The 22,269-nt window shown below is 37.8% G+C and overlaps 2 protein-coding genes across 4 annotated transcripts in view; both read left to right on the top strand.

Annotated features, from left to right (window-relative positions):
• ogg1 (8-oxoguanine DNA glycosylase) overlaps positions 1–21,525 on the top strand; it is a 50,473-nt gene extending 28,948 nt beyond the window's left edge. For both annotated transcript variants that reach the window (XM_052108537.1, XM_052108538.1), the window contains exons 3-8: positions 2,309–2,667; positions 4,715–4,894; positions 5,346–5,524; positions 18,490–18,637; positions 18,832–18,881; positions 18,967–21,525. In XM_052108537.1, the coding sequence (XP_051964497.1) occupies positions 2,309–2,667; positions 4,715–4,894; positions 5,346–5,524; positions 18,490–18,637; positions 18,832–18,881; positions 18,967–19,110 (1,060 nt within the window). In that variant the 3' untranslated portion in view covers positions 19,111–21,525. The remainder of the gene's footprint in view (positions 1–2,308; positions 2,668–4,714; positions 4,895–5,345; positions 5,525–18,489; positions 18,638–18,831; positions 18,882–18,966) is intronic.
• LOC127630772 (zinc finger BED domain-containing protein 4-like) lies at positions 5,531–13,342 on the top strand. 2 transcript variants are annotated; one of them, XM_052108540.1, is made up of 3 exons: positions 5,531–11,726; positions 12,066–12,685; positions 12,831–13,342. In XM_052108540.1, the coding sequence occupies exons 1-3, from the start codon at positions 11,522–11,524 to the stop codon at positions 12,843–12,845; spliced, it is 840 nt and encodes a 279-aa protein (XP_051964500.1). In that variant the 5' UTR covers positions 5,531–11,521; the 3' UTR covers positions 12,846–13,342. The 2 variants fall into 2 exon arrangements, with proteins under 2 accessions (XP_051964500.1, XP_051964499.1); XM_052108539.1 differs by having other exon boundaries at positions 12,808–13,319.
• Positions 21,526–22,269: the final 744 nt, after the last annotated feature.

The following is a 22,269-nucleotide window of genomic DNA, read 5'->3' as shown; positions in this document are numbered from 1 at the left end:
TAATTATTAATTATATTTTCATTAGGTTCCAACCTTTCAATTTGTTTGAAATTCCAAACAGTGACATCAGCTTGTATCATTATTAAAAATGCTAATTCATGACATCATATAAATTGATAGAATATGAAATTTGTACATTTATACTGAAGCTAAAATGTGATTAAAAGGATCAAAAGTAAACTATGAAGAAAATGTACAATCTTGCATACTATTTTGCGATGAATGAATGAATTGAGATAGATAGATAGATAGAGAGATATATATATATATATATATATATATATATACACATACATACACAGTGGATATAAAAATTCTACACACCCCTGTTAAAATGCATAAGTATGCACACCCTTAAACTAATACTTTGTTGAAGCACCTTTTGATTTTATTACAGCACTGGTACCCTCTATTAGCATGGCACAACTTGACGTGGCAATATTTGCCTGCTCTTCTTTGCAAAAGGGCTCCATATCTGTCAGATTGCAAGGACATCTCCTGTGCACAGCCCTCTTCAGATCATCCCACAGGTGTTGAATGTATTCAGGCTCTGGCTGGGCCATTTCAAAACGTTAATCTTCTTCTGGTGAAGCCATGCTTTTGTGGATTTGGGTGTGTGCTTTGGGTCATTGTCTTGCTGAATGGTGAACTTCCTCTTCATCTTCAGCTTTCTAAAGGATGCCTGAAGGTTTTGTTCCAAAATTGCCTAGTATTTGGAACTGTTCATAATTCCCTCCACCCTGACTAAGGCCCCGGTTCCAGCTGAAGAAAAACAGCCCCAAAGCATGATGCTGCCACCACCATGCTTCACTGTGGGTATGGTGTTCTTTGGGTGATGTGCAGTGTTGTTTTTGCGCCAAACATAACTTTTGGAATTATTGCAAAATGTTCAACCTTGGTTTCATCAGACCATAACACATTTTCCCACGAGCTTTTGGGAGATTTGATGTTTGTTTTTGCAAACTTCAGCCGGGCTTGGATGTTTTTCTTTGTTAGAAAAGGCTTCCGTCTTGCCACCCTACCCCATAGCCCATTCATATGAAGAATACGGGAGATTGTTGTCACATGTAGCACACAGCCAGTACTTGCCAGAAATTGCTGCAGTTCCTTTAATGTTGCTGTAGGCCTCTTGGAAGCATCCCTGACCAGTTTTCTCATCTTTTCATCAATTTTGGAGGGGCGTCCAGTTCTTGGTAATGTCTCTGTTGTGCCATATTTTCTCCACTTGATGATGACTGTCTTCACTGTGTTCCATGGTATATCTAATGCTTTGGAAATTCTTTTTGACCCTTCTCCTGACTGATATCTTTCAACAATGAGATTCCTCTGATGCTTTGGAAGCTCTCTGTGGACCATGGTTTTGCTCTGAGATGCAACTAAGAAAATGTCAGGAAAATCCTACTAGAACAGCTGAACTTTATTTGTCACTTTAAATGATGGCAGGTGTGTAATGACTTCTATTTAATATGAGTTTGAATGTGATTGGTTAATTCTGAACACAGCCACATGCCCAGTTATAAGAGGGTGTGCACACTTATGCAACCAGGTTATTGTAAGGTTTTTAATTAAAATTTTTCCCCCATGAAGATTTCAGTTTGTTTTTCAATTGAATTGTTCACATTATAGGTCACATTAAAAGTGGAAAACTTTCTGACATGATTTATCTTTGTCTCATTCTTTTACATCACAAAAACCTGGCATTTTAACAGGGGTGTGTAGACTTTTTATATCCACTGTATATGATTATATATGATGATGCCCCCTTCTCGGTTGTCTTAATATCTTTTTTAGTTTTCAGTTGCATTACACTTACATGTTGTCAGAAGTCTACTTTTTACTAGCCAATAGTGATTATTTCTCCAACGTGTCCGTAAAGGGTTGGGATGGCAACTTTCTCACCATTGTACATTGGTGCCTTAGTGTGTTCCTGGCAGGCAGCAGATGCCCTAACCCTATACTAATCCTAACCATATGGACCTTTTAGAGTACCCTGCCAGGAACAATGGCTTTCAGTCAACTTGAGAATGCTCATTAGCTGGACCAGCCTGGAATATATTGTTTTTTCATTGATCTGAGCTAAAGAATTTATGATACAATTTTTGTCAGATTTTACTGCTGAATTTCTAATATTTTATTTGATTGTAATCTTGAACAGTCATTTTGTAGATCTTGTATTAATTGAAAATAGCTCCCTGGGAGGGTTTTCAAGATGGCTACTTAGTGGACTGACTTGCCTTGGAAGAAACTTTGGTTTGATTTTTCATGATATAACCTCATTAATTTAGAACAATTTTGTCCATACTTTCAGATGGCGTGAGACTGCAGATGGACACTGGACAGGAGTGATGCGGGGGAGAGTGTGGACATTGACTCAAACAGAGGACGTGTTATGGTACTATGTGTACAGTCATCAGGGAAACCAAGAAGCAGAACATGGATGCGAACGTAAGGTAGAAGGGGAGCTGCAGTTATCAGGGAAGAGATCGAAAGGAATAATTGAAATAAAGCAGGAAGAGGCAAGATCGTGCACAGTGATGCCAGAGCTTGACAACAAAGATGAGGAACTTCTGAAGGACTTTTTCCAGTTGGGTGTTAATTTAGGGGACCTCTATAGGGACTGGAGCGCAGAGGACCCCCACTTTAAACACACAGCTAATATCTTCAGAGGTAGATGTCTGTTTCAAGGGATAGTTCACCTTAGTACTGAACACTCTTTTTGATGTAATGATGGTGACAGGGGTGATGGTGACAGTCTCATTCGCTACTTTCCATGTCTTCTGAAGAAATATGACAGCCTTGTGTGAGGAACTGACATGAACTAAAAATCTTGCCATTCACCACATCTTTCCTAATGCAAAATACATTCACGATATGAATCTTATTCACACTTCTGCACATTCAAATCTGCACTGTTTATGATACATGAGCTAACCAGTGTTAGTTTGTGGGCAGTTACTTATGCACAAATAACATTTTTCAAAACCATAAGTCATTATCCACTGACAATCTTTACTTTCAGGGAATTTTGCATATTTATCTTAGCTCGGTAGGTCCTTTAAATGCGTGTGGATGGTGATCCGACTTTTGAAGCTCCAAAAATCATAGACTGTCAGCATAAACATCATCTATAGGACTCCAGCGGGTAAATTAACATCTTCTAAAGTGACACGATCAATTTTGGTGTGATTTGAAGTTCAATATTTAAGTACTTTTTAAGTTTTTAAGCTTCTAATTACCTGGTCAGCAGCGGTATGCACATATGACTTAATCGCGTTGGCATGTGAGACATGCGAGAACTGACGCACGTGCAACACACCTGGAAGAGCAGAACTGTTTACAACTGATTAGGAGGAATGCTATACCAGAAGCTTGTTGGTTTTGGTTTAGATTTCAATTTGTATAGTTTTGTTTACTTACAATGGTGCGTTTGTGTGCTTATTGTAGATGTCTCAACCGAGAGAAAAACGTGAGATTGCACCGATGTTATTGACAACATTGACAACAAAAAATTGTCGACAAAAATGTTCATTGTCGAATAGTCGCTTGATCTTATTTAGCATAACATGAGATCACATTAAACTCTAATGATGATGTGCGTGAGCAGCACTGCAGCTCGTGCCTGACTGAGGAGAGGAAGAATTGCACATCTCACAGTTAAGACGCACTCCAAACCTTCCAATGATGGAATTGTAATGCAAAAATACACAATAAGTAAATACAGACGTTGTGTAATAAGCGAAGCCAGTGCTGCCGCTCAGCTGAAGCAAAACTTGAGTGTCAATCGTCTTTAAAGGAAACACCCTGGCATTACATCTTAAATGCAGTTATATTTAATGTGTTTTAGCTTTATTTTATCTTGCTGCAGCTAGATTATAATGTGATGGCTTGTGACTTATTGTATCATAATAAATATCACTGTGGATTTCTCAGTTTTTTAAAGATGAAATTAAGTGAACAGAAAGGTGAGAGGCAGTCTTTGCCCCATTATACACTACAACAAAATATTTTTTTTATTTAAATTTTTTTGGCTTATCCAATATAAATATCTAAAACTCCTTTAAAACAACGTATATTTTCTTTAGCAGCTATAATGCAGAAGAACAAATTCTTATCTGAGAATGTTGAATATATTATTAAAAGTACAAATATTTTAAAATATCTTATATGCTCCTTCTCAGTTGAATGCATCTTTTTTTAAAGGATTTTTAGACTTGCTTTTAGAGAATAGATCTTGAAAATAAGTGTATTTTGTCTTTACTGAAGTATAACCAAGTGAAAAAATACACTTATATTTAAGATACATTCTCTTAAAGCAAGTCTAAATATATTGTATGTTTCTTCTCAAGTAAATGCATCTTGTTTTAAGGATATTTAGACCATTTTATATGGAAAACAAGACAAACACTTGATAATAATAGGATTTTTGCAGTGAATTATTTTACTGAATTAAACTTAATAAAAACTTTTTTCCCCCATTAATGCAGTGTATGTCATTTAGAGGTATTTTTAAAAGATGATTTTGTCGTCTTTATTGTTAATAAGTTTAACACAACCTTTTAAGTTGGGGCACAAGCTGAATAATTGGTTAATTACTAATGATTAATCATTGCAATAATCGCTGAATAGTTGAATAATAATTCTAATAATTGTTAGATCTTAATGCTAAACTCTTTTTTTATGTGTGTTTATATGTGAATGTGTTTTTTGATCTCAGGAGTGCGTATGTTGCGTCAAGACCCTGTGGAGTGTCTCTTCTCATTCATCTGTAGCTCTAATAATCACATCTCACGGATTCAGGGCATGATCGACAGACTGTGTCAGACACTGGGGAACCCCCTCTGCAAGCTTGATGATGTGGCTTATCATGATTTCCCCCCTCTGCCCGTTCTATCAGGTATTTTAGCATATATATAGTACTACAGATGTTACGCAGTATTTATTCTTGCATATATACTACTACAGCTCTCCATTTATCAGTGCTCCAATAATTGCAGCATAATATACAGTCAGTCGGTGATTATCGCAAAGTAAACTTATTGTAATATGGTGTCTTTTATCACCCTGAAGAGGTTTATTTTGTGATAATAACATTATTAATGTCGATGAACAATATCCTGTCTTATTACATGGCTACTTGCTAAATAAATTGACTTGAAATATTACTGGAAATTATTTATGTGAGAAGAAAAACAGTGTGAATTGATACAAGAGAAACTAGCACAGCCAGATAGCAAAACTGTTGCCTGGGACAACAATCATTTGTAGAATGCTGCAATTGACAAATCATAATCAAGCACTGAAAAGGTTAATTTTGTATTTTCTTAATTTGTTTGTGTATGTGACAGAGACTACTGTAGAGATGCGTTTGCGTGATTTAGGTTTCGGCTACCGTGCAAGATTCCTGCAGCAGAGTGCTCAAATCATTGTAAACTCTCATGGACCCGACTGGTTCCAGTCACTCCGCTGCGCCCCCTACTTGCTTGCCAGGAATACACTCAGAGCACTACCTGGCGTTGGTCTTAAGGTAACTGTTTATTCAGTCAGCATTTTCAGTCAGTCCAAAACACACTCTGTCTGCACAAGACATGTAAACAATTCTAGCAACACAATTCATAAAGCAATACAAATACGCATTTTATTTTCAGCTATGCTTTAATGGGCACTCTAGCAACAATTAGCGTAAACTGTTGTCTTGTTCTATGGTCAGTTTTCTTCTTTAGGTTAAATTATGTCATGGTGGCGCAACAATTCTAACAAAATCTGCAAGTTTTTTAACGTTAGTTTAACTGTCAACATGTTTACCTGAATAATAACTTGTGTTAAGGAGTAATTGACTAAAAGTAGCTATGCTACTTAATTAAATAAATTTTTCAGTAGTGTGTCAGTAGCCTTCTGTAACTTTTCCAGTATCAATCTACATTTTCCAACGAGTCATGCTGTAGTGTCACAAAACCGTATGCAGAAATGGAGCCAAGGGAGTAATTAAACACACTAAACCATCCTCTCTCTGTCATGTAGCACTTGGAAATCCTGATCATTGAAGTGAATTATTTTTTCAGACGGTTCATGTAAATTAACTAGTTCATGATTCACTGATAAGCATATAAGCAGATAACTGATAAGCAGTTACAGAAATACTCTAACCAGCCGGTATGGTACCAAAAATCATGCCACGGTCAAAATCATTGAGATCACAATTTTTCACCATTCTGATGGTTGATGTGAACATTAACTGAAGCTCCTAACCCGTATCTGCATGATTTTATGTATTGCACTGCAGCCACATGATCGATTAGATTATCGCACAAATATATAGGTGCACTGGTGTACCTAATAAAGTGGAAACCATATTTTGTGTATTGCTGCTGTTTATCCCTATTTTTAGATTCATTTATATAAAATAGTGTTTCTAATTTATTAGTGTATATATATTAGTGAATATTGTTTTTGGAATTTATTTTTTATTGATTCTTAAGTTAACGCAAAGAAAAAAACTAAATATTTAATGACTTTAATCACTTTTAACATTAAACCCCCACTATAACCCCTCCTTCTACCAATCTCCCACCCCACCCTGACCCCCCACGAACACCCCTGTGATCAATAGAATATAGACACACACAAAAGAAATTCAATAATCAAGTATAATTAAAAACTAAACTCTAAATTGCTCTCTCCACTGATCTCTCTCTTGGTCTGATCGACCCCTCCTCAAAAGCAGCTATCCTCCCCATCTCTGCACACCACTCTGACATCCATCCCCTTAAAATAACCTGCCTACCAATCATTACACTGGTAAAAACTTTTTAATGTACTTATCCTCCAAATTTATGACCTCCCCATCTCCCAAAATACAGAGTCTGGGTATGTGCTCAACACATCACATACAAAACTTTGCACCTTCAACAAAATTTTTTTCGATCTTTCAACACTCCCAAAAACATGGGTTGTGTCTCCATCTTCTGAATGGCATCGCCAGCAGGTGGGTGTGTCTTTAAGACCAAGCCTATACAATTTAGAAGGGGTCCAATTAAAATCTATGTAAAATCTTAAACTGCATAAGGCGCACCCTTGCATCTCTAGATGCAGACTTTTTAGAATCCTTGCCCATACTCCCTCCTCCAATAACATGTTTAAATCTTCCTCCCATAATCTTTTGAGAGAATTTAAAGCTCCATCCCCCAGACTCTAAATTAGCAGGGAGCACTGATGCCTCATTAGCTTTCCCAAAAGCAGTAATCACCACTCCCAGAGTATCTGCCGCTTTAGGGGTGTGTGTCCAACTCCCAAAAACAGTGCATAGCAGGTGGCACAGCTGTAATTACCTATATAATTGAGATCTGGGAATTCCAAAATGTTTAATAACATTTTTATTAAACATTTTGGTCACCAGGTCTGCATGTATAAGAGATGTCATAACTTTATATGAGATGCCAAAATTTTTGACAATATTTTAATGTCTAGCTGGATCAGGGAAATTGGACGGTAACTCTTACAATCTTTGTCTTTTTTAAGAAACGGACTGATTCGGGCTTATGTCATGGTTTGCAGAAGCGTTCCATTCTTTAATGATTCTGTATAAATTTCGAACAAAAGTGGAGCTAGTTCTGTAGCATAAGATCTAAAAAACTCTGCGGCAAAGCCATCTGGCCCTGGAGCCTTGCCTGTAGGCAGGCCCTTCATTTCCTCGTCAAGCTCCTCCAAGGTTATCTCAGAGTCAAGAGCATTTTTTTACTCCGTCGTCAATTTAGAGAGTTCTAATGGTTCCTCAAACTTTTTAATATCTTCAACAGTAGACAAAGACGTGGAACTATAGAGATCAAGATAGAATTCTTTAAAAGCATTATTAATATCAATGGCTGAGGTAAGTATTTCACCACCAGCCGATTTCACTGAGGGAATGGTAGAAAAAGACTCTGTTTTATATATCCAGCCAAAATTCCCTGCTTTTTCCCCCTTCTCAAAGTATGACTGTCTTGCCCTGAAAAGCCAAAACTCCACCTTCCGCGACAAAGTAGTATTATATCTGTATTTCAATCGGGTCAATTCTCTGAGGCCTTTGGATGACATTCGGCACTTTAACTCCAATTGAGCAATCCACAACAGATGAATTGTGGAACTTATATAAAAAAAATATATATTGAATTAATCTTATGGACCTTGGATTGTAGAGGAACAATGCGGGTTCCGTCCTTCTTTACTCCTTCCTTCCTATCTTTACTCCCGCAAGGATCCTGGAGGGGGCCTGGGAGTATGCCCATCCAGTCTAGATGTGTTTTGTGGATCTGGAGAAGGCGTATGACCAGGTCCCCCGGGAGAGACTGTGGGAGGTGCTGCTGGAGTACGGTGTGGGGGGGGTCCCTTCTTAGGGGGTGATCCAATCCCTGTACGTCCAAAGCGGGAGCTGTGTCCGGGTCCTCGGCACGAAGTTGAGTTCGTTCCATGTGGGGGTTGGTCTTCACCAAGGCTGCGCTTTGTCACCAATCCTGTTTGTGATATTCATGGACAGGATATCAAGGCGTAGTTAGGGTGGGGAAGGTGTGCTGTTCGGTGGGCTGGGGATCTCAATGCTGCTTTTTGCAGATGATGTAGTCTTCATGTCATCATCGGTCCGTGACCTTCAGCTCTCACTGGATCACTTGGCAATCGAGTGTGAAGCGGCTGGGATGAGGATTAGCACCTCTAAATCTGAGGCCATGGTTCTCAGCAGGAAACCGATGGAGTGCATACTCCGGGTAGGGAAGGAGGTATTGCCCCAAGTGAAGGAGTCTTCCTTCACTTGGGGCAATACTTTGTTTGAAATGTGTACCTCGGGGTCTTGTTCACGAGTGAGGGGACAATGGAGCGGGAGGTTGGCCGGAGAATCGGGGCAGCGGGGGCGGTATTGCAGTCGCTCTATCGCACCATTGTCGCGAAAAGAGAGCTGAGCCGGAAGGCAAAGCTCTCAATCTACCGGTCAATTTTGCTGGGGCTGGGTCATGACCGAAAGAACTAGGTCGCAAATACAAGCGGCCGAAATGGGCTTCCTCAGAAGGGTGGCGGGCTTCTCCCTTAGAGATAGGGTGAGGAGCTCAGTCATCTGTGAGGAGCTCGGAGTAGAGCCGCTGCTCCTTTGCGTCGAAAGGAGTCAGTTGAGGTGGTTTGGGCATCTGGTAAGGATGCCCCCTGGCCGCCTCCCTAGGGAGGTGTTTCAGGCACGTCCAGCTGGGAGGAGGCCTCGGGGAAGACCCAGGACTAGGTGGAGAGATTACATCTCCACACTGGCCTGAGAACGCCTCTGGGTCCCCAGTCAGAGCTGGTTAATGTGGCTCGGGATAGGGAAGTTTGGGGCCCCCTGCTGGAGCTGCTGCCCCCGTGACCCAACTTCGGATAAGCGGTTGAAGATGGATGGATAATCTTATGGACTGATGAACATTTTTTTTGTCCCTACCAGATGGCCTCCTCCCAATATTATATCATGACGGGTGACAGCGGCTTACAACATCCCTTCAAGATTTATAAAAAAAGGCCTGATCATCAGCATTAGGTGCGTAATTAATAGCCAAAATCATCCTTTGCCCCTGAATTTCTGCTAAAATAATAATGACTCTTCCTTATTTATCTTTAATCTGTTTGATACATTTGAATTGTAGATGTTTATCAATATAATGACCCATCTGCTGTTAATTGAACCAACACTAAAGAAAACATGTCCTCCCCATATCTTCCCAAAATGTCACCTTCCTGCAGGGAAAGATGCGTTTCTTGAAGAAACACGATTTCATATTTCTTACGCTTAAAAAAAGAGATAACCTTCCTTCTTTTTATAGGGTGCCCAAACCCATTCACATTCCACGTGGAGAGAGATAATCCACTCATATTAACATTTGACATTTTGACATATTAAAAAATATAGATTGTGTGTCAAAAACAAGATTATAAAGACCACATTCCCCATTAGTGCAACAATCAAACCCTCAACTTTCCTCAGAACCAAACAAAAAGAAAAATGTGTGCATTAGTCTGTATACTCCAAGATGGTGGCAGTACGTACGACAGGTGCTGCTTGCCCTTGAACAAAATCTGAGATTTGTATTAATAAAGAAGCTTATGGTAAAGTGATAGTGCAGGACAAGCTTTTGAACTTTATTGCCATCAAAATGAGAACACTGTCCCATGATGAAATTTTGTTAGCCTCAAACAATTTCTCATCTGAGTGGATGTAGAGTCCAAGCGAATGTTGTTTGAAATGTGCACGACTGCATAAAGGCTCTCAGAAGGACATTGACAACATCAAGGACTGTCTGAAGGTGCTTAATGACTGCTGTGAAAATATTCCCAGGTTTGTATCGCACTACCTGGATGAACTTCCACCTGTCGGATTTGGCAACGTAGACTACAACATGGCAACGGTTGCTACTCGGCAGAGTGGAACAGCTGAGCTGGGAAGTTTCTAGTTTGAGAGAGGCCCTGGAAGCTCAGGCAAGCGTGAATGAGAACTTGGGGGTGGCTACAGCAGTCATGGATCGCCGGGTAACTGCTATTGAGAAGCTCTGCGGATCCCCTGTCCGGGCACATGGGGCTTGTGCTGCTTCAACGTCTCAGGAGAGAGAGTTGTAGGATCCGGCGGCGCCTGCTTGCCAGTCACGGGGCTCTGAGCTAGGGCTGCACAATTAATCAAATTTCTAATCGCGATCACGATTATGGATGCCACGATTACGTAATCGTCCAAAGCCACGATTACAAGAAGAAAAAAAAAATCTGCGTGCTTAAGGGGCGTGTTTAGATCGTGTCACGTTGTGACAGACAGGCAAATCAACACTTTTAATACTAGTCTGTAGGCGTGTCCTTACACTATCACATCTGTATCTCCATGAACATGTCTGCAGATAAAGAAACATCTGATTCCGATAACTTACAAAGTGTTGCTCAGAATCCCCCACTTGAACCGAAAAGAAAAGCTACATCTGTGGTCTGGAATTATTTCGGATTCACTAGAGATGACGTCAAGCAGCGTGTTATACTATGTAAGTTGTGTCGAACAACTGTTTCTGCTCCATCAAGCAACACCACAAATTTATTCAACCATTTAAAATTCAAACACAGAGTGCAATATGAGGAGTGTGTCAGCGTAAAAAAAAAAAGCACCAAGTGACGCGAGAACTGCAACACAGACACCCATAACGAAATCGATGTTTTGTTCTTCTCCGTACCCGGCAGGTTCCCAAAAGCAGATCGAGGTAACTGAAGCGATCGCGCATTTTATAGCAAAAGACATGGTACCAATTAATACAGTTTGCAGCGCGGGGTTCAAAAAACTCATAAGCACACTGGACAAGAGATATGTCATCCCCTCCCGCAATTATTTTTCTCAAGTTGCGCTACCTTCACTTTATGCAAAATGCCGCGAAAGCATTGAATCAGATCTGCAGAAAATTGAGTTCTATTCTACCACGACTGATTTATGGTCAAGTAGAACTATGGAACCATATATGAGCTTAACAGTTCATTACATTGACGACGAGTTTCAACTCAAAAGCAGATGCTTGCAAACGTCCTATTTTCCGCAAGATCATACCGGGATGCGATTTCTCAAGGTTTGAAAGAGATGTTGGATGCCTGGAATTTAAAGGAGGAGCAACAAGTCTGTGTCACAACAGACAACGCAGCAAATATAGTGAAAGCTGTTGCTATAAATAAGTGGAGCAGACTTCAGTGTTTTGGACACAGGCTGCACCTAGCAATTGGTGAGTAGCCTGTTATTACTTAATATTTTATTAATTAAACTAAAAATGTAAACATGATAATACCATTATTATTTCATTGCAATATCATATGTACTTGGCTAATCATATGTAGACCAGGGTTTTTTAAATCCATTCTTGGATTATAATGCATGCAGTGATTTAACAGTTTAGCATACAACAACTTCAGTGTTTATATATATATATATATATATACTGTATTAATATAATGTTATAAATATAAAGTGAACTATATAGATAAGTTAATTTTGTCTGTTTAATTGTAATTAAAATGTATAGCATTAGTAAACTGTGTGTGTGTGTGTGTGTGTGTGTGTTTAGAACATTCTTTGAAAGATGGACGGATTGACCGTGCATTAAATGTCTGCAAAAAGGTGGTAGGGTGCTTCTCCTACAGCTGGAGACGAAGGAGGGAGTTGTCCGAGGCCCAGAAAGAGCTCAAGTTACCTCAACACAAGCTCAAGACTGAGTGTCCGACAAGATGGGGCTCAAAACAAGCAATGATTGCCAGGGTATTGGAACAACAGAGTGCCATTTCTTTTGTTCTCTCTGCGGACAGAACAGCTAGACACCTTGTCCCCACATGGCAGGATGTAGAAGTCCTTGAGGCGGTCAACAACTCCCTTTCTCCACTTGCTGAATTCACTGATGCTCTTTCAGGAGAGCAATATGTAAGTGTGTCATATGTGAAGCCTGTTCTTCATTTGTTCAACAACAAATTCTTGGCAGAGAAAGTCGGAGAAACAGAACTGTCAAAATGCATCAAGAAAAATATCCTGGACTACCTGAATGAGAAATTCGATGATCCACTGACTCAAGAGTTGCTTGACATGGCTTCTGCAGTTGATCCCAGATTCAAGCTCAAGTACGTCAATGAAAACGGAGTTGAAGCTGTCAAGATTCGTTTGAGAACTGAAATGGCATCAGTATCTACAGTAAAGGTAATAATCTTGTTTCATTCTCAGTATTAATTTAAAATTAATAAATAGTCCTTACTATACTAGAATACAACATTATATTTTATTAGTTAAACGAAATTTTTGTCTTTGTGTTTAATTAAAAGCCTCCACCATCTGTGACTGTTAGAGTGGAAGCAGATGACCAAAATGCACCAGCACTAAAGAAGACCAAACTCTGGGCAGCTTCTTTAAAGTGGATGAGGACCAGAGGCCAGCATCGCCATCTCTCTCCAATGTCCAAGACATGACCATTACTGCTGAGCTACAGTCTTATTTTCTCTCTGCTGCTGTTGATAGTGAGAAGGATCCGTTGGTCTGGTGGAAGGAACATGCAAAACAATTCCCAGCACTATCCAAGTTGGCACAAAAGTATTTGTGCATTCCTGCCACAAGCTCTCCCTCGGAAAGAGTATTCAGCACTGGAGGAAACATTGTGAATTGTTTGCGTGCATCCCTAAAACCTGAAAGTGTGGACAGGCTTGTGTTCCTTGCCAAAAATCTTTAAAATTCTAACTTAATGTTGTTCATTCCTGAAAACTCTAAGTATTTTTATGGCTTGTGTTCTAGGCCAAAATACTTAAGGCAATCTCAGTTTTTTCTTTCTACAGGTTATCTTGAGTTTTTCCATTGTTTTAATTTTAGTTTTAGTATAACAATTATACCATGCATGCTATTGCATATTTGTACTTTTTTATTTAAAGAAACCAAACTAATGTATCGTTTACATTTGTGGCAATGAGAAAAGCAATAAAAGTTTTTCAGGAAGAGTATTTTCAGCTTGTTTTTTATTTTTATGTAAAAATATGGCATGATGTTGCTTTATACATGGTATAAAGCTATTTAAAACATCTGTCAATGTAATGTATGATAATCGTAATTAATAATCGCAATTACAATTTCAAAGGAATAATCGACAATTATGATTTTTGTCATAATCGTGCAGCCCTACTCTGAGCACTTTGCAACAGTCCCCGGCATGGAGCATTGTTGTGGGGAAAGGGGTACGCAAGCCCCATAAGCCTCCAAACGTAGCCGTGCAGCGAAAATAACTCATGGCAGAATACCTGGCAGCGTTGCCATACTATGGCACAAAAAGTTTTATCAGCTAGTTAACGTGGTCAGACTGGATGTTGACTGGGCTATTGGAACGGAGTTCAGTTGCAGTGGGGGAAAAGTACATCATTCTGAACATCTATACACCCTATGAGAGTTCCCAGAATGAAGATGAATATCTCAACAGGTTGGCTTGTGTCATGTCTTTTATTCAGGATAATGCTTCCACCTGCTTTTTATTGTGGGTAATATGAATGCAGATAATGGTTTGATTCTCTCCAGTAAAGTGCATTTACCTGATAATAGCTAAACTTAAATCAGTGAGGCGTGGCACACAACTTCATGGTAGATCACTGCATGATCTATGCAATGAGGATGAATTATGAATTTGCCAATATTGATCATGTGCCTTTTTCATTATCTATATATCTGGGCAGTTTACCTACTCTTTTATCTGCCTTTCTCTTTAATATGTATATGGATGATTTATCGAAGCTGCTAAATGGCTGTGGAACAGGTTGTATGGTTGGTAACATTATCATCAACCACTTGCAAACAGTATAATTTCAACAATGACAAACTCGGCACTAAGTTCAGTAAGGTTTTTCTCCAGTATGTGGAACCATTGGCGTTTTAGCCTATTTGTAAAAGGGTGATATTGTTGACTCTCTGTTTTATTTATTCTTTTCTTGTATTTGTCTGTTTTATTGTTTGTGTTTTGGACAGTGTGTGTCCTTAATAAAGCTTTGATTGATGGATTAACCCCACACACAACAGCGCCAACTGGCATCAATCCCTCTAATCTGAAAGAGTACAGGCCCCCGCAACGACTTTGCCATCGGATTGCTCAAGTCAGGTGCTTCTGTACAAATTTTGTGAGTTAAAAACTACATAACAGAAAATCATTTATAAAACAAACGCCAGCCAATAATCAGAATAAACACAAGTAAATATATATATATATATATAATACATTTATGCATTTGGCAGATGCTTTTATCCAAAGCAACTTACAGTGCACTTATTACAGGGACAATCCCCCAGGAGCAACCTGGATTAAGTGTCTTGCTCAAGGACACAATGGTGGTGGCTGTGGGGATCGAACCAGCTACCTTCTGATTACCAGTTATGTGCTTTAGTCCACTATGCCACCACCACTCCAATAAATAAAAAATATTCAGATAATTAAAATGCATTACATTCTTGTGGCAGAAGAGTTAATCATTGATAAGACAATACAAAAAGCGGCTTTAGAATACAATGTATTGTAAAAGTTTTGTAAGCATTAATAAAAAATAAAAAAATGTCTGACGCAGGTGTAAATTGACGGGTCCTTAAACAAGCCCTCATAATAAATCTCGAACTGATTGACAAATTCACTTGTGAAATGGATTGCTGTGAACTGTATTATAAGACAATACAATAAGCGGCTTTAGAATACAATGTATTGTTTACTACCATATTATTGAACATAAGTTATTCATTGGCATACAGTTCACAGCAATCTTAAGAATAAGATATTAAGAATACATTTACTAGTGGATATTAAGAATACATTTGTGATAAGTTTTTTTTAACTAACAAAAAATAACCATGGTTGCTCTGCATATACTAGAATTTAGTACATTTTATAGTTTTACTATACATATTATGGTTAAACTATGGTTACTGTAGGAAAACCTTATTTTTCATAAGGGAATGTTACCCTAATTAAATATATAACAAAAATAATATCAGGTGATATTATTAATATATATTATATTATGATATTATTCCACTGGAGTTGTACAGATCACTTCTATGCTGCCTTTGTGCTTTTTGGAGATTCAAAGTTTTGATCACCATTCACTTTTATGGATGTAAAGAGCTGAGACATTCTTCTAAAAGTAGAGATACACCGATCGACTGGCCAGGGACCGGAATTAGCCGATTTTCCACATGCTCGGCCCGGACCGGTAACCGGCCGGTCAGCCTCACGTCTTACCGATTCCAAGCCGGTCCGTTTTGTTGCCAGCGGCGCAGGCAATAACGTCACAGCTGCATGTAAACATGTCATTGGCATGGAAGATCTTCACTGTGAGTGAAGAATACATAAAGTTCGAAATGTGTAATAATTTTAAGTCCAAAGTAAACCGTGGGGGAACCACTACAATAACTTTCGGATCAACAAACCTAATTAGACATTTATAACACCATCACCCAGCTGAAAATGCCCATTTTAAAAAAAGAATCTAAAAAGTGAAAGTGGCTAAATCTAGCCAGAGCTCAGAGCCAGCCACAAGTCAGCAGCCTCTCCTATCATTCCTTGGTATGAGCAGCGAAAATACCAAACCAATTACGAGGAAAATTATTGAATTCATTGCCCTGGATGACCAGCTGTTCTCCATAATTGAGGACAGAGGGTTCAGAAATCTGATAAATTTCCTCGATACAGAGTATGAGGTACTTTCCGATGTTGCGTTGCCCGAGTTGTTTAATCTCGTGTCATGTCACACACACAGCCTGTTATCTGTCAACATTTGGGTACACAAAGGGGAAGGGGGTGCTGGATAGCAGAGGCAGGCTAAATACTATACAAATTATGCCGTTTTGATTTAAAGTGCTGAATAACGTAATTTTTCCCACCGTGTCCGATATTAAAATCAGTGTGACACACATTGCAAAAGGCGTGGGCATTGTCGATATGCTTCGGGATATGAAATTCAATTCTTCCGTCCAGCTGTTGTTAAATGTACATGTATATATTGTTTTTTTCACCGGAGCACCAGCTGAGTCTTCTCCTCCCCTCTACCAGTGATGCTTGATTTAACATCCCGCGTCTACTGCCTGCGCAGATATCAACAGTGCAAATGGGTTGTAGGTTGCCAGATTGTGGTCATAAATGATTTGTAATGTGTATGATGTGTCGATTGTGTGAGTAGGATGCATTTCATTCAAGATCTGGCAACTGGACCACCTTGGAATAATATATTGATTATTCATATAACGTGGTTTGGGCCATACAAATTACGGACATTTTTTTTGGGAGAAATAACAAAACGGGAGACTCCTGGGAAAAATGGGAGTATTGACAGATATGCAAGCCGTTCCCGAAGCAGTGCTCAGTTTTACAACTGATATTTTTACATCTAACGTAAGTTGAGCGTATTGGACACTTCAGTTTTTCAGATCTTTGGAATTGTTTTGTTAGACGAGTAATAAAGAGAAAAAGGTCCATTTATAAAAATAGTGGGAAATGACATCTGTTATATAAAGCAACTCATTTGCAGTTAATTGTTATTTCTACCTCTTTCCAGTCACAGAGCACTTTATTTTGAGAGTTGTTTAAGTGAGAGAAGATCCTGTAACTTAGTGCAGTTTGGGGGAAATTGTAATGTTTAATAATGTATTTTATTATGAAAATAAAATTTAGCATTGAAGAAAGGTAGATTTTGTTTGTATATGTGGTCAATAATAGTTCTTAGAAAGAAAATCGGAAACAATGGGTATCGGCAGGTCACACTTGCAAAAAATCGTGTGCTTTTTTAAAATAAAGAAAATAAAAAGGGTGAGCTTTCAGCTGTCTCTGCTGTTCACGAGCATATTTCTGAAACACGTCAAAAAAAGTGGGAGGCACATATACAAACTGTTGTAATTCCTACACCGTTCACCTGATTTGGATATAAATACCCTCAAATTAAAGCTGAAAGTCTGCAGTTAAAGCACATCTTGTTCGTTTCATTTCAAATCCATTGTGATGTGTATAGAGCCAAAAAGATTAGAATTGTGTCGATATTTATGGACCTGACTGTACTTTTCTATCAGGCATTAAAACTGAATAAAGGCTGAGCTTATAAATTTATTTTACCATCTCTACTTCCCTGTTAATTTATTATTCAATTTAACAATATCTACATCAAGGGTCTGTTTTAATAAAAAAAAAATGTATAGTCCTTTTAATGTTTGTCGCAAAGTCGGCGAGTTTACATATTTATTTAAAAAACATTACCCATTTACATCCTAAAAGGGTCATGATGCGGGTCTCCTCGATGGTTTGACTTTCAGCACACAACTTAACACAGGCTGCATGACTATGATAAATGATTACTGTAAGAGTTAGATTAACGTACAGGTGCAAAGGGACTTCAACATTTCCAAATTGCTCAAATAAAAAATACATGTGTATATTATTGTCTCTGGCTTGCTTTTGCTCGCTTGTCAATGATGCCGAGATCTACTTTTATATTTAATTTAATAACTGAGAAGGATTACCTGCAAAGTAGCACCAAACATCACAAGCAGCCTCAAGAATGGACACTGTGTGGCCGTATAACACTTTTCGTTGAGCAGAATATTGCACTACAGATCGCTAAGCTTGTTCAAAGGGGAAAGTGAGAGCTAGAAATAGCACACTCAAGTGCATGTTTGCCAGATTGCACAAAATAAGTATACATTAGGCAGACTATTTCCAATTTGCGCAAGTATAAATCTCAAACTCTGGGTGTTGTCTCTTATATGGCAACCCTGATCACGTTAAACGCTTGTGGTGACACGTTTGCAAGTTAACTGAAATATCCAAAGAAAGGCTTTTACGATAAATGAGCCGCGGGCCACATAAAAGAACGTGGAGGGCCTGATCTGGCCCATGGGCCGTAAGTTGCCCATGTCGGCCTTAGAGTGATTGTTCTAGCTGTGAGTTTGCAGTTGTTATATGTAACCTATGTGAAATGTACTGTTTGTTTACTGGGGATCAGGTGGCCGACTGTGTATGTTTGATGTCACTGGACAAGTCTGAGGCTGTTCCTGTGGATACACACGTGTGGCAGATCGCCAAGCGTGACTACAGCTGTGCTGCCGGTAGCAGCCAAAAAACACTGACAGATAAAGTCTACAAAGATATCGGTTAGTGCACACATCATATACTGAATTATCCATGGCAAACACCACAAATAAGACAGGATGAGCTAAGGCAAACTTCACTCTTCTAACTACATACTTGTAGGTAAAGATGTTAACAAACCCTAATCCCTGAGTATTCATGTTTGTGCAAGTACCACTCAATTTTTCTTAAAGAAAAAAGTTTTACTCTTTTGCAGGTGATTTCTTCAGAAAACTCTGGGGTCCTTATGCTGGCTGGGCTCATTCTGTGAGTATTACTGCACAGCCTTCATTGAATATTATTATTATTTTTGATATTGATAATCTTATTGATGTCTCTGTTTGTGTCTCAGGTACTGTTCTGTGCTGATCTAAAGAGATTTCAGAAGCTGAAAGAAGGCATTCCTTTACTGAAAGACGACAAGAAAGAGGTGAAGAACAAGAAAAAAAGAAAAATGAATAAAAAGAGAGAAAACAGCAAGCATCAGAGGACATAACTCTGGCTTGGATAATGTCCATCACTAAACCAATTACACTACAGCTAGATACACAAAAAAAAAAATTAAAATATAATTTGTGTTGTTTTCCAGTAGAAAAATCTAAACATCTGAAAACAAAATATATTTACAAGTAAATGGTAAAACAAGATGCAACAAAAACTGATTGAGAAAATTGATTAGTGTGTGTTATTTTTTTATATATATAAGTTGAATTTGTTGAATATAAATCAGAATATGAAATGTTTCCATTTTTCAGTAATTTTAAAGAAAAAGAATATTGTGCATATGTGTGTGTATATACAGTATGTGCTCAAATGTGTATCATAAATGAATTGTTTATCTTTTTTAACATTTTGAATTTGAGAAATATATTTGATAAAACATGTTTGCTATCTTTGCAGAACCATATTACATATTGTGCAAGTACAATTTTAATCAATGGTATATTCTATCATTTCCCTATTAAAGGAATGGTTCACCCCAAAAAATTAAATTCTGTCATTTATTTACTTAACCACATGTCATTACAAACCCATTTGACTTTCTTCCATGGAACACAAAAGTAGATGTTTTTCAAAATGTTCACACTGCTCTTTTCCTTTCAGTGAAAATATACAGTGACCAGTGGCAGTGCCCCCCAAAAGAAAACCGCATTAAAACATCTATATATATACAATATAAGTATTGTCCATGTTGTTTGTGAGATATATCACAGTCTCCTTAAGTCGAACAAACTGAAATGGAAGTCATCATTATTCAAGGAAAATCTTCCACCCTACCAAAGTTCTCAGTGGTCACTGAATGTTTTCGTTGTATGGAAAAGAGCTGCATGAACATTTTTCAAAATATGTCCTTCTGTGTTTCACCGAAGAAAGTCATACAGGTTTTGAATGAAATGGGTGAGTAAATGATTATTAATTTTTCGTTGAACTATTCCTTTAAAATACAGCTTACACACTTATTTCTATAGAATCATAGAAGAAATTCACTTTACTGATCATAGCTGAGTCATAGCTCCTTGTATAAGAACTGTCTACTGCAGTGTTTCCCAACCACTGTGCCACGGCACACTAGTGTGGTGTACAGTGGAAAATTATCAAATTCCACAAAATAAATGCATGAAAAAAATTATTTCAGGGATCAAAACTCCTTACCTTTCGGATAAATTTGCCATTTTGGAACTATGATTTATTGTATCACTTTTGTGATTGTGAAGAGCAATGCTTGAGTCATTCTATGAAACGGGTGCCATTTGGGTCCGCAAAGTTTGATGAGATGCATAAGGCACAAAAAAATGTCCCAAAGTGTGTTTTCAAAGCTTAAAGTTATTCAATCAAGTGTTCTTGTTAACATGATATATGATAAAAATACTATTCTTAAAGAGTAACATAATATTTTTAATCATATTTCATTAGTACATAGCAATTTCACATGTCCGTGTTGACCAACATGACTTTGCATCTAACATATCACCAAATAAGTTATATATTTTTTTCAAACATTTATTATTTTCAGGATTTTATGTGTGTCCCTGTATATATAAGATATATTTATTCAAAATAAACCTTATTTTTTTGTAAATATTTTCTGATTTGTGTGCTTCCCTCAGTTTGACTTACCACCCCGTCACACTAACTTGTTTTATCTATAAATAATGTACCGTTGCTTTAAATGACATCACAAAGTGGAAATTACATAATTTGATCCTTGTAGCCAAAAAGAACAAAAGCAGGCAAGTACTGACATTATTTTACTTTGTTTATTTGTTGCTTTTTCATGTTTGGCAGGGTCCGTCAAACTCAAACCGTCATGCAAAATAGATAGGGAAAACCGTATTTATAAAAATTTATATATTATTAATGTAAAGAAAATTATATTTCAGATTTAATGCATTTATGCTATGTGAGGAACTTGACCACATGTGAGATCTGCAGCCATTTTGGGATGAAATTTACCACCCTGTCACATACCACCCCGTCACATGTTTTATTGTGACGTGGTGGTAAGGGATGTGATGGGGTGGTTCTGCTTCCCGTTTGAATGTGAGTATGTGTGAAAACAAGGATTAATATAGGCTAATCAATTTATTTTATGTTAACTTAACCTGTTTGGTTCACTCACTCACACACTCATCACTCACTCACTCACTATCTCTTTCTCTCACTCACACACTATCTCTTTCACTCACTCACTATCTCTTTCAGTCACTACTTACTATTTCTTTCAGTCAGTCATCATTTATCTTTTTTATTTACTGTACAACTTCCTTTTTAGAGTTGAATGCAAAAAGTATTGTGATGTATATGATCAAAGTTTAGAAAATGTTCTTTCATTATTACAAGGAAGAACAACATTTGTTTGTTTATAATTTTATTGTAAAATGTTCAAAATTTTATTGATTCTAATGTTTGCATCCCCATTTCTGAATGTAATAGCAATGTTCTCTTATAATATCTTTGTATCTTTGTTTTTCCATTAAATGTTCATCCATCCTCTTTGGGTACTCTTTGAGCAGCTTTCGTTGTAGTTTAGAGGGATGTGTGGATGCGACTCTCCCCTTCACCATTATGATGCTCTTTTCAGGTATTCAGAACATGACCAAAGTTTTCCATTATATCTCCAATTTATTGTTTCCCATCCCCCAGTTTTATAAAGGTTAAAACCAGCAGATCATATAGAGAAACACCTTGTCCATACCACCCTGTCACAGTGAACCACCCTGTCACATCAGTTACATTAAGCTTAATGTACAAAAGTGAGTAATATTTATATACATTAAGGGTCTTTCATGTGACTCCGAATACATTGAAGTCTATGAAGTGATTTTCACACACACGTTTTTGCTTCACCAATAATGTTTTATTATTAATCTAAAAAATGTCCAAATTTATGAAGAGACATTGAATGTATCATAATTTATTTTAATTAAATATTACCTTATCATTTAAGAAATATCAGAGACCCCAGTTATTGAAATAATTTAAATTCAACAAGAAAACGCTTGGACCTAAACATAAACGAGTTATTTTATAACTTTCTGCTATCAAACAACTGCAAAAAGTATCTTCCAAATACAGGTATTCTATGTTTATTGTGCACACCTCACAATTATTTAAATTGCAAACTCATAAAATCGCCTCTCTGTGTTGCTTTCTG

Source organism: Xyrauchen texanus, chromosome 37 (assembly GCF_025860055.1).
Source record: "Xyrauchen texanus isolate HMW12.3.18 chromosome 37, RBS_HiC_50CHRs, whole genome shotgun sequence".
NCBI lineage: Eukaryota > Metazoa > Chordata > Actinopteri > Cypriniformes > Catostomidae > Xyrauchen > Xyrauchen texanus.
Note: the sequence above shows the minus strand (reverse complement) of the source record. Positions and strands in the feature narration are given on the sequence as shown.